General features: G+C 48.9%; 1 protein-coding gene across 1 annotated transcript in view; it reads right to left on the bottom strand.

Annotated features, from left to right (window-relative positions):
• Window positions 1–12,738, bottom strand: part of ACAD9 (acyl-CoA dehydrogenase family member 9) — a 61,689-nt gene that overhangs the window by 31,546 nt on the left and 17,405 nt on the right. Inside the window, exon 5 of the mRNA XM_066596455.1 lies at window positions 11,412–11,512. Within this exon, the coding sequence (XP_066452552.1) occupies window positions 11,412–11,512 (101 nt within the window). The remainder of the gene's footprint in view (window positions 1–11,411; window positions 11,513–12,738) is intronic.

Here is a 12,738-nt window from a genome sequence, read left to right as displayed (position 1 = left end):
ATCCCCCCCCACACACACACCTAGGTATGTATAACAAAAGTTAAGAAGTTATGTCCTAAATGATAGGGAGACGAATTATCACTATTTGCAGACATAATTTTGCTCATGGTATATTCAGAGAGGAACACACTCAAAGTTTGGGTAATATGTCAAACGTTGGCCATTTCTCAGGGTTCAAACTGAATATGTCCAGGCACTAGCGCTAGAATGATGCAGAAGGAACATAACCTATGGGAATATCCATAGCAAAATATCAAGTAAAATATCCCGGTGGACCATGAACAGAAATGGCTGTATACCTTAAATTATCCCTCCTCTATGTAAAATCACACAAGAGCTACAGAGCTGTTACAACTTACCCTTGTCCTTCCTGAGGAGGACACAGCTACTTAAAATGAGCTTTTCTAAATTAATGCATCTATTGCCCAAGCATGCGGACATTATGAAATTAAACAAAGCTCTTAGTCATTTTCTCTGGAAGGGAAAGCAACCTCTCATGTCTAAACTGATGGCGAACAAACGAGGGAGGATCCAATACTTCCAGGGGATTTAACCTCACTTGTATTTCCAGACACATCAGCGACCGTTCACGGAATCCAACTACTACCCAGATTATAATTTAGGACCAATTTTCTGTGCCCTATAGGACTTGAAAACACTCCATTGAGAGTTCGAACAAAGAATTAAATAAGTCCTGTAGGACATTATAACGGGCTGGAAGGCACTCCAGAGAAAGAATTATATTGTCATTTACGGTCTCCAAACACATTCTGCGAAATTCCTCTGGGTACCCAAAGGGTAAAGGCTGATGCCCACAGCCGGATTTCTGCCGTGTTTTACGCGTTGGAAATCCACAGCGTTGCCCCGCAGCCATTAGGTTCTATTAAGCTTAATAGCTTAATGTTTACACTGCAGAATTCCACCGCGAAATTCTGCAGCGTGAAATAAACCACGGCATGTTCTAAATGCCACAGAAATACGTGCGGCCGGCTTCCATTGTAGTCGCATGAAGCCGGCCATCACACTATACTTCCACTGTAGCACAGTTAAAGTATCGTGTGAATACGCGTCCCTGCCCACCGTGTCCTCTTACACTGCCGGCGCGGCATGTGTTGACCTGTGCATGCGTGCCGGCTCTCCATGCGGGACGCATACGGCGGATCCGGAGTGGTAAGTATCGGAGTTTTGGGTGGGCGTCGTGGCGGACTCCACTGCGATATTCCACAGGTGGAGTCCGTCACGGCCGTGGGCATGAGGCCTAAGGAGAATAAACGGTCAAGAGCAGTGGTTCCCAAACGTTTTCAGCCATGGAGCCCTTTTTGAAGCAACTGTTTCTCGTAGAGCCCAAAGGTGTAATCAGAGGAGGAGTTAGGGGAGTGGCTTACCACAACATATGATTTTTACCTCCGTTGTTATAAAAGAACAGTAGTAACATTGGAGCACTGGATGGGCTATTGATATACATTATATTTAAAATTAACATGCTGTGGAATTAAATCCCGGACCACGTGGCAATATCCACACGGGTTTTGTGCAGATTTTTTTCACAGTGGGTGAATGAGATTTTCAAAATCTCATCTACTTTGCTGCTACAGCTACTGTAAATTCCGCAGCAAATCCACCCCGTGTAATAATAGGAACCCCTATATATATTGGCACCAGTAGTAATAGGGTTGTCGTTCCACACCCCCAACCCCCGTGGCAACCCCAACAGTCATGGGGTCGTCCATCCCCCCCCCCCCCCCCGTGGCAACCCCAACAGTCCTGGGGTCCCCCCCCGTGGCAACCCCAACAGTCCTGGGGTCCCCCCCCCCGTGGCAACCCCAACAGTCCTGGGGTCCCCCCCCCCGTGGCAACCCCAACAGTCGTGGGGTCGTGTCCCCCCCCCCCCCGTGGCAACCCCAACAGTCGTGGGGTCCCCCCCCGTGGCAACCCCAACAGTCGTGGGGTCCCCCCCCCCGTGGCAACCCCAACAGTCGTGGGGTCCCCCCCCCGTGGCAACCCCAACAGTCGTGGTCCCCCCCCCCCCCCGTGGCAACCCCAACAGTCGTGGGGTCGTCCCCCCCCCCCCCCGTGGCAACCCCAACAGTCGTGGGGTCGTCCCCCCCCCCCGTGGCAACCCCAACAGTCGTGGGGTCGTCCCCCCCCCCCCGTGGCAACCCCAACAGTCGTGGGGTCCCCCGCCCGTGGCAACCCCAACAGTCGTGGGGTCCCCCCCTCCCCCGTGGCAACCCCAACAGTCGTGGGGTCCCCCCCTCCCCCGTGGCAACCCCAACAGTCGTGGGGTCCCCCCCTCCCCCGTGGCAACCCCAACAGTCGTGGGGTCCCCCCCCTCCCCCGTGGCAACCCCAACAGTCGTGGGGTCCCCCCCCCCCCCGTGGCAACCCCAACAGTCGTGGGGTCGTCCCCCCCCCCCGTGGCAACCCCAACAGTCGTGGGGTCCCCCCCCCGTGGCAACCCCAACAGTCGTGGGGTCCCCCCCTCCCCCGTGGCAACCCCAACAGTCGTGGGGTCGTGCCCCCCCCCCCGTGGCAACCCCAACAGTCGTGGGGTCGTGCCCCCCCCCCCCCCCGTGGCAACCCCAACAGTCGTGGGGTCGTGCCCCCCCCCCCCCGTGGCAACCCCAACAGTCGTGGGGTCGTGCCCCCCCTCCCCCCGTGGCAACCCCAACAGTCGTGGGGTCGTGCCCCCCCCCCCCCCGTGGCAACCCCAACAGTCGTGGGGTCGTGCCCCCCCCCCCCGTGGCAACCCCAACAGTCGTGGGGTCGTGCCCCCCCCCCCGTGGCAACCCCAACAGTCGTGGGGTCGTGTCCCCCCCCCCGTGGCAACCCCAACAGTCGTTGGGTCGTGCCCCCCCCCCCCCGTGGCAACCCCAACAGTCGTTGGGTCGTGCCCCCCCCCCCCCGTGGCAACCCCAACAGTCGTGGGGTCGTGCCCCCCCCCCCGTGGCAACCCCAACAGTCGTGGGGTCGTGCCCCCCCCCCCGTGGCAACCCCAACAGTCGTGGGGTCGTGCCCCCCCCCCGTGGCAACCCCAACAGTCGTGGGGTCGTGCCCCCCCCCCCCCGTGGCAACCCCAGCAGTCGTGGGGTCGTGCCCCCCCCCCGTGGCAACCCCAACAGTCGTGGGGTCGTCCCCCCCCCCCCCCGTGGCAACCCCAACAGTCGTGGGGTCGTGCCCCCCCTCCCCCCGTGGCAACCCCAACAGTCGTGGGGTCGTGCCCCCCCCTCCCCCCGTGGCAACCCCAACAGTCGTGGGGTCGTGCCCCCCCCCCGTGGCAACCCCAGCAGTCGTGGGGTCGTGTGCCCCCCCCCCCCCGTGGCAACCCCAACAGTCGTGGGGTCGTGCCCCCCCCCCCCCCCCCGTGGCAACCCCAACAGTCGTGGGGTCGTGCCCCCCCCCCCCCGTGGCAACCCCAACAGTCGTGGGGTCGTGCCCCCCCCCCCCCCCCGTGGCAACCCCAACAGTCGTGGGGTCGTGCCCCCCCCCCGTGGCAACCCCAACAGTCGTGGGGTCGTCCCCCCCCCGTGGCAACCCCAACAGTCGTGGGGTCGTCCCCCCCCCGTGGCAACCCCAACAGTCGTGGGGTCGTCCCCCCCCCGGGGCAACCCCAACAGTCGTGGGGTCGTCCCCCCCGGGGCAACCCCAACAGTCGTGGGGTCTTCGTCCCCCCCCGTGGCAACCCCAACAGTCGTGGGGTCGTCCCCCCCCCCCCGTGGCAACCCCAACAGTCGTGGGGTCGTTCCCCCCCCCCCCCGTGGCAACCCCAATAGTCATGGGGTCGTTCCCCCCCCCCCCCGTGGCAACCCCAATAGTGATGGGGTCCCCCCCCCCGTTGCAACCCCAATAGTGATGGGGTCGTCCCCCCCGTTGCAACCCCAATAGTGATGGGGTCGTCCCCCCCGTTGCAACCCCAATAGTGATGGGGGCGCCCCCCCGTTGCAACCCCAATAGTGATGGGGGCGCCCCCCCGTTGCAACCCCAATAGTGATGGGGGCGCCCCCCCGTTGCAACCCCAATAGTGATGGGGTCCCCCCCCCGTTGCAACCCCAATAGTGATGGGGTCCCCCCCCCGTTGCAACCCCAATAGTGATGGGGTCCCCCCCCCGTTGCAACCCCAATAGTGATGGGGTCCCCCCCCCCCCCCGTTGCAACCCCAATAGTGATGGGGTCGTCCCCCCCCCGTTGCAACCCCAATAGTGATGGGGTCGTCCCCCCCCCGTTGCAACCCCAATAGTGATGGGGTCGTCCCCCCCCCCCGTTGCAACCCCAATAGTGATGGGGTCGTCCCCCCCCCCCGTTGCAACCCCAATAGTGATGGGGTCGTCCCCCCCCCCCGTTGCAACCCCAATAGTGATGGGGTCGTCCCCCCCCCCCGTTGCAACCCCAATAGTGATGGGGTCGTCCCCCCCCGTTGCAACCCCAATAGTGATGGGGTCGTCCCCCCCCTGTTGCAACTAGAGATGAGCAAGCACAGTCGAATAAGTCAGTTACTTCTCGAGCGACTGCATTCTTGTCCGAGCGTGCTCGGGTGAGCGGCGGAGAACAGCGGGGGAGAGAGAGATCTCTCTCACTCTCTCCACCGCTGTCCCCAGCCGCCCCCCTGAGCACTCTCGGACAAGAATGCAGTTACGCGAGAAGAGCGAGGCTCGCTCATCTCTAGTTACAAACCCAATAGCGATAGGGTCCCCCCCTCCCGTTGCAACCCCAATAGCGATAGGGTCCGGCATTCAGGACCTGTGGTCGGCATAGCAACGTGAATCACATGACCAGAGCTGGCTCGATCAGATGATCCACATTGCTATGCTGACGCATGTCTTGCATGTTAATTTCCTCTGTACAGACTATCCAGGTACAGCTACAGCGACAAGTAGAGCGGGGACCCAAACACTCCATCAGTGCCCCTGAGAAGCTCTTGTGGAGGCCCAAGGGCTCCGCATAGCACATTTTGGGAAAACCTGGTCTAGAGGAATCGAGTAGGAGGGGGAAAATCAAGACAATTCACCAGCTTCTTCTTTACGAAACAAAGGCTAGGTGGCGAACTATGGGTGAAATTATACAAAAATATGGCCAAAAACCATTCCAAAATTTGTAATATACCCAGATAAAATAAAAGGTAATTTATGGAGCAGTTGCAGGATGGGAAACCGTGATGAACAAACTAGATAATATATTAACAGACTCGGGACCCACATCTATACATCAGTACGCTACAAACAGATTTGTTAACCCCTTACTTTCTATGTCTCCTGACCGTTTCTTTATAGCTTTGGCATGCCAGTTGGGGAACTACTAATGTAGGAGAAAACATAAGGGTTTAGGGAGTCAACACAAAAGGTCAAAAGTGAGGTGTGTAGAGAAGAGACCCCCATTATAGAATTATGAATGGGGCAATCTTCGCCTTCAACCTTCCTGAGAAGCCAGGCAGGTTAGTCCAGTGTTCAAAATGTCAAACCTATAAGACTGATCTTTTTCATGGTCTCTGGAGCTGTGACAAGATTGTACGATTCTGGAGCTGTATTAAGCAAATAGTCAATCTGTTATGGGGTCTCTCCATTCCCTTAAGCCAGTGACTTATCACTCTCTGATGAAAGAAGAGAATTGCACAAATCAAGCAGAAGCAAAGCACTGCCTCGCCTTCCCCATTCCATCATTCTTGTCACTAAAAGGTGTTTATTGCAGCACCGGCTACAGCTACGACACCTGATGAACAGATGGCGGTGAACCGGCTCAAGACGCTAATGTCTCTGGAGCGCCTGAAGACAGAATGGAAGAAAAATGCACAAAAGGTTTCTTTAATAAATGAAGGGTTTTTATTAGTCACTTTTTCACCGATGAGGAAGTTAAAAAAATGGATGACCCCATTCTAACTTAGAGCGATAACTATTGGAAATCATGAAGGGTAGCTTTGGTAGGCTGCAATTACGCCAATGTTCATTGTCAGGGGTGCCCTATGATGTGATATGGATGTCGACGTGTCTATACAAACCTTTGACATTGCTAAAAGAGGAGGTTGAGAAAAAAAAAAAAAATTGCCCATGTATCTTGAATTTTTATATTTTCTGCCAAGGGGTTAACCCCCTAGTTCTATATATTGTTTTTTTTCCCATGCAAAAAAATAAATGTTTAATTTTTTTTTAAAAATCTACGGCTTGCATCTGCCTTCTGGCCACAATGTTCGCTTGTGTTAATAGGACATGCAGCAATTTTTAACATTGCAGTGAGGCAAAACATCGCTCATGTGTAGGACTCCATTCAAAAAGAATAAAGTTTATATTTGTGCTAATTGTATGCGTCGCGCAACGCACAAAACTCGCACAAGTTTCGTGCTTGTGTAAATGAAGCCTAAACAGTGGCCTATTTTCTTGTACACCAACATACAGCAATGTCATAAGATTATATTCAAATATTGTAGCAAGCGGGGTGCACTCGCCTCGGGGTCGCTGACCTCTCTTATATGGAAATGGCGCACCACACATGTAGAAACTCCAGAGACGTGGATTTGTTTATCCCTGGCTCCTGCCAGACTTTATTTTTACAGCACACAGCATACAACGAAAACACAGTTCATATGCACCCCACCTTGGGTGTGAGTCCAGGGTTGTCGTCCCTGTGGGACTCTGGCCTTTTTTAGGCCACCAGCACCTAAGCTCTGCTGCACTGGTCCCCTCTCTCTCTCTCTCTCTCTCTCTCTCTAACTCGATTCTGGCAGGAACTGGCCCTTTTCTAGTTCCTGCTCCACCCCTTTGTGTTAACCCTCCCACCAGAAGTCCTGTCTGCAGCCCTCTACAGGCCCTTCTGTGTACTGCACTACTACAATATATAATCAAAAATGTGTGTAAATAAACAGTTACCCATGAAAGCAATTTTGGCAAAAAGAAAAAGAAAGTGAGAACATATGTTATTCGCAGTAAAGTCATTTACTGAACTGTGTTTCCAGATGGAGAACTTCTAAATGCAGAAACTGGCCCAATATTCAGATTTTCAGGGCACATTTTATAGACAGATTATGTGTTATATGAAAATAAAGCACTTCCATTTTCACGCTGGCAGATAATGGTAACCGACAGACTCCCTCAGACCTTGCATGTAGAAGAAGTCATTATCTGTTCTTCATCTCCCTAAAGCCTGGCTTAGACAACGATTATTGCTCAAAGGATGTCTTTTGAACGACTTTTGAGCGATAATAGTTATGTGCATTTAACCCATTCCCGCTGCAGGGCGTAAGTTTACGTCCTGGGAGCGGGGTACTTCCCGCAACAGGGCGTAAACTTACGTCCTGGAGATAGCGCGGGATCACATATGATCCAGCGCTATCCCGCAGCGGGAGCCGGCTGTCAGTCACAGCCGGCGTCTCGCTGCAACAGCGGGGGGGCATCAGAGATGCGCCCGCCACTGTTAACCCCTTCCCTGCCGCGATCTAAGTAGATCGCGGCAGGGAAAGAGTTCACAAAGGGAGCGTGGCTCCCTCTGTGTCTCCGGCCGGAACTCGCGATGTCATCGCGAGAGCCCGGCCTGTCACCATGGCAACAGGACGCCAGACACTGGCGTCCTGTATTGCCTATGCCTGGGATCGCTGTATGAGCGATAAGGCATGGGAGAGCAGTAGCTCTGCCATGCCTTATGACAGCGATCATCAGGGCAGTGGTTAAAGTCCCTCAGAGGGACACAAACAGTGTAAAAAAAAAAGAAAGATTTAAAAAATGAATTTAAAAAAATGTAAAAAAAAAAAGAGTAAAAAAACCATTTTTTATGCCTTTTCTCAGATTAGCATAAAAAAAGGTAAAAAAAAAAATAAAACCCCACATATTTGGTATTGTCGCGTCCATAACGATGCGTACAATAAGTTGCACATGCTTTTGACTGTGCACGGAAAAAAACGCTAAAAAAAAAAAGCTAAAAAACTGAGGCAAAATGCTCATTTTTAGCATTTTGCCTCACTAAAAACGCTATAAAAGTGATCAAAAAAGCCGTATGTACGCCAAAATGGTACCAATAAAATCTACAGCTCGTCTCGCAAAAAATAAGCCCTCATAGAGCTCTGTACATCAAAAACTAAAAAAGTTACGTGACTTTGAATGCAGCAATTTAGAATAGAAAAAAAATTTCCAAAAAAAAGGGTTTTTATTGCAGAAAAGTGGGAAAACCTAAAAAAAATGTTAGAATTTTGGTATCGTTGTAACCGTACCGGTCTGCAGAAAAAATGGAAAGTCTCATTTATGCTGCATGATTAACGGTGTAAAAAAAAAAATAAAAAAATCTATGGCAGAATTGATGCGTTTTCTCTCTCTGCTATCATTAAAAAAAATAAATACATTTTACAATATAGTCTATGTACCCAAAATTGGCATCGATAAAAACTACAGTTCGCCACGCAAAAAACAAGCCCTCATACGGCCGCGTCGACGTAAAAATAAAAAAGTTATGGCTTTTGATAAACGGAGAAGAAAATCCGCCAAAAATTGTTGCGTCCTTAAGCCCAAAATAGGCCATGTCATGAAGGGGTTAAAGGGCAAGGTGATCACTCAAACGTTGAGCGATCACTTTGCACTCCGAGGGAGGGATGCAGAAGACTGCTGGACCGCTGTGTTCGTTATACCCCGGCTGTGTTTACGGAGCAGGATACAGCTGAAACATTAGTATCAGCTGCATCCTGCTGTGAATCCCTGATAAGGCTCATCGTTGTCTTTCAGCATGCTGAAAGACAACAATAAGCGACGGCATAACGAAAACTGCACGAGATCAGTGCAGTTACACACAACGATTATTGCTCAAAGACCGCTTTTGAGTGAGAATCGTTGGGTCTAAATCAGCCTTAACATACTGACCCTGTAGAGGATTACTCCACTTCTACATTTATACTTTCCTCAGTTGCACCTAAATTCTCCAACAGTCTTATGTCTCCAATCTTTTCAGGTCTCGTATAAACAGCCATCTTTTAGGATATATATAATTTATTTTTTTTGGGAGGGGGGGGGGGGGGGGATTATGCAACTTTTAACCCCTTAATGACAAGGCCAAATTTTGGAGATCTGACGTGTCACTTCAACAAAGAATAACTCTGTAAAGGTTTTGCACATCCAAGTGATTCAGACATTTTTTTGCCACATATTGTACTTCATTCAGGTGGTAAAAACAGATGATTTAATACATATACACAAATTCTAAGTGCCAAAATTAGGAACATTTTAGAAAAAAAAAAAAGGGTAATTTTTTGCATATTTTTGATAAGCTATACATTTCCCTCGGTTTACTTTATTATGGGCATACATTTGAAAAACTTCAAAAAACTTGCAAATTTAACATTACTTATCAACAATTTGCTTTCCTGCACCAAGCCAAGATTGCAAAGGCTCATAGGTGTCAGAATGATAGATATACCCACAAATGACCCCATTTTAAAAACGACACCCCTTAATGTATTCACTGAGAGGGGTCAGGATTTTTTTGACCCCACAGGTTTTTTTCAGGAGTTAATGCAATTTAGGAGGAAAAATTAAATTTCATATTTTTGCAAATGTGTCATTTTATCGCCTTCAGGACATGGCCTGTTATGGGCATAAGGACGCAACGATTTTCTTTGGAACTTTTTTATTTTTCTGCCGACATGGCTGTATGAGAACAGGGGTGAGTATTTTCAGCTTCTCTCATGGATCCAATCTATGAGGAGAGCTGAAACTAACGATTATTTAACTTTTTAAAAACTTTTAATTTTTTAAAACTTCGCACGAGGTCACGATTATCGCTGATAATAGTGATCTCGTGCCTGGGGACTGCAAACTGCAGCCCCCCGGTGTCTTCTGATTGGTGTCAGTCCATCTGCTAAAGCTAACTAGATCGGCTAAATTTACCTATCTAGCAAGATTAACCCCCCCCCCCCTAAAGTATTCCATTCAAAAGTTAAGAAAGGAAAATAAAAAATTACTCATAGCCCAAATGGTGGACTAGAGCATCCAGATACTGTAGTCCACCATTAGGGCTATAAGTAATTTTTTACTTGAGATAGAATGACACCAATCAGGAGTCTTCTATTAGCAAGCAACACCAAGTACTAAAAGGCTGCTCAGGGTGCATTATATTCACCATACCATATGAGACTATGATGCATGTGCCCCGCAACTGGGTACTAGTCGCATAGCATAGAGACACACCGGCACCCTCACGGGGGTCAAGGTGCTTCTTCTCCTCCTGCCCCTCTCTATTGCATTTTGTATGCATAATAGCACTTCCTTATGCATAACAGCATATTGGAAATCTTATTGCTGTTTCACTGATTGATAGCCATGACTAGGCTCCACGACCTTTGGCATTAGACTGAGTGTATGGTCTTTCATGTTCAATCACTTCCTGATGATTTGTGTGATCCACGGGGAAACGCATTGAAATTAGAAAGATATACATAAATCACGATACCAAAAGTGGGCCATGATCCAAACACAACCAATGATCAATTATGCCGTTACATCTCTGATTGTGATTTACGGAGATATATGTCGAATTTTTCTCCGCCAATCGAGCCCTTTCACTTGCGGTTTGAATAAGTATTCTCACTAGATGGGTATCTAGGCCGAAATTTAGACTCACTATGCAGATACATCATCTGTGTCTTTCATGTCCACAAGACACTTCAATCCTGGTGTGACGGCCGATAGGCTCAGTCCGCTATAGACGACTCGTATACACCTTTTTGTTTTGTATTGCTTTTTGTTAGGTGCCCTTATTGTGCTATATGTTTTTAATAATAAAATAAAAATTACATTTGATTGTAATAGTCTAGTCTGTGAAGGGCTGTTATAATTGAAATAGACTACTGCCTCTGTGAAATTGGAATTTCATATGTTGCTCTAAGTAAATACACCTGCTGTGTTAAAAATAAACTTGTATGCAATTTACCATCATTCATGTGAACAGTCACGGTGTCCTTGCTATAACTGTATTCACTGAGGGGTCATTGACATTCCAAGCACAGTCCAATTCCTGCTGCCCAATTTCTGGTGGATTCACAAATGAAGCCCGAGCAATTAAAACCCAACTCGCATATGAATCAATCACGCCTGCAAAATATTTTAGATGTGCTACTGCTGACATCAGACCCCACTTGGAATGTCAATGACACCCCAATGGGCATAATTACAGCAAGGCGACCATGTGCACAACTAGGTTCTTGTTAAGGGTGAGGGATTCCAACAATTTGTGAGAAAGCTATGACATTTTGATTGGGTGTGGTCACTGCTCTTGCTTGGTCTGTCCACCTTGGCAAATTCGACAAGGAACCATTACTGATGGCTCCCTGTAATATCACTGCTCTATAAGTTCTGCCAGCTATTGCGCTTCTTCCTTACTTTGTAGTCAAACATTCAAAAAAGTCAAAAGAAACATATATATTAAAAGCAGAGCAAAACATCATTTTACCTTCCAGGCTCCGTGAGGCAAAACGCAGCAATGTGTTCTCCTGACGCCAATTTAGGCAGATATTTTGCTTTTTGCTCGTCATTACCGGCAATCAGTATTCCCTGAAGAAATTACAATAAAACAGAAGTGTAGGTCTACAAATCTTCACACAGGATAATCTCCCATCCCTCAACCAATCATAATAAAATCAAGTATCCGTGTTATTAGGGAAGACAAGCGAGAGGAAGAACACATTTGTGAAATAACGTTAACAACCCATCATCATAACCCAACATGTGAACGACAAAACAAGCAGGAGACACAATGAATAAGAATAGGGAAAAAAGGACAATTAACTCCATGCAGGACGGGCCTGATGGTCATTGTAGTTATTGCCAGGGAGATGGTTTATAATGGGGAGAAAGCAATGTAATACACAGGGGGCATGGAGCTGCTCTAAACAAAGGCAATGCAAAAAGCCAAAAATCATCTCCAGAACGGGGACCTGGTCACATCTGATTTGAGAAGCACAAATAAAAAGGATGATGGGAACAAAGCTTATAAGTTCACAATCAAGCAGATATCACACAAAGGCCTTGTTTATGAACACTAATGCACATTTGTGAAGCTGCTGGGATTGTGACTTGGTGCCGAGGACCCTGCTCAAATTCGTTCAACCCCTCCTTTGCAGAATAGCATGCAGCTTTATTTTTGCCTGCATTAAAACCATACACACCAAAATGGAACCCATTATAAGTCCATGGAGTCAGCGAGGCACAAGTGGTATCGGTTGTCTCACAGGTCGGGCACTGCATTGGGGTTTACGATCTAGAGAGCGGGGAGAAACTGAGGGGAGATCTCCCCCTCTCCCCCCCCCCCCCCCCCGCAACTCACCCGTTACCCGCGCCGGCAGCAGGATCTTTAGAGACGAGCGGGCATGTACTCGAATAAGGCACTACTCGCTTGAGTAGTTTGCCTTAGCGAGTACGCTCGCTCATCTCTAGTTAGGACCCATCTGAGAGCTTGGTCACCTGGATGTTGGTAAATGGGCTGATAGGATTTGATCAATTTATATACCAAGGACCTTGCATTATTTAATGTGGTTAGAGTATTGATTATAGGTATGTATATTTCTGATAGTAAATGTATTTTGAGTGCTGTTGCCACTTTTTGGTTTCTGCTTCTATCCTGAGGATAGGTCATTAATAGTTCAGACCTGGAAAATAAGACTCTTTAATTAGAATTATATTTAATTAACATTAATGCCATTTGGGAATTTTACTTTGTTCTTACAGGTCCCAAAATGAGAATGAAGATCCTACTAATTTAATGGAGAGATTTAAGGGTT

The sequence above is a fragment of the Eleutherodactylus coqui genome, chromosome 3, assembly GCF_035609145.1.
Source record: "Eleutherodactylus coqui strain aEleCoq1 chromosome 3, aEleCoq1.hap1, whole genome shotgun sequence".
In the NCBI taxonomy this organism is placed as follows: domain Eukaryota; kingdom Metazoa; phylum Chordata; class Amphibia; order Anura; family Eleutherodactylidae; genus Eleutherodactylus; species Eleutherodactylus coqui.
This window is presented reverse-complemented; position numbering and strand designations above follow the sequence as displayed.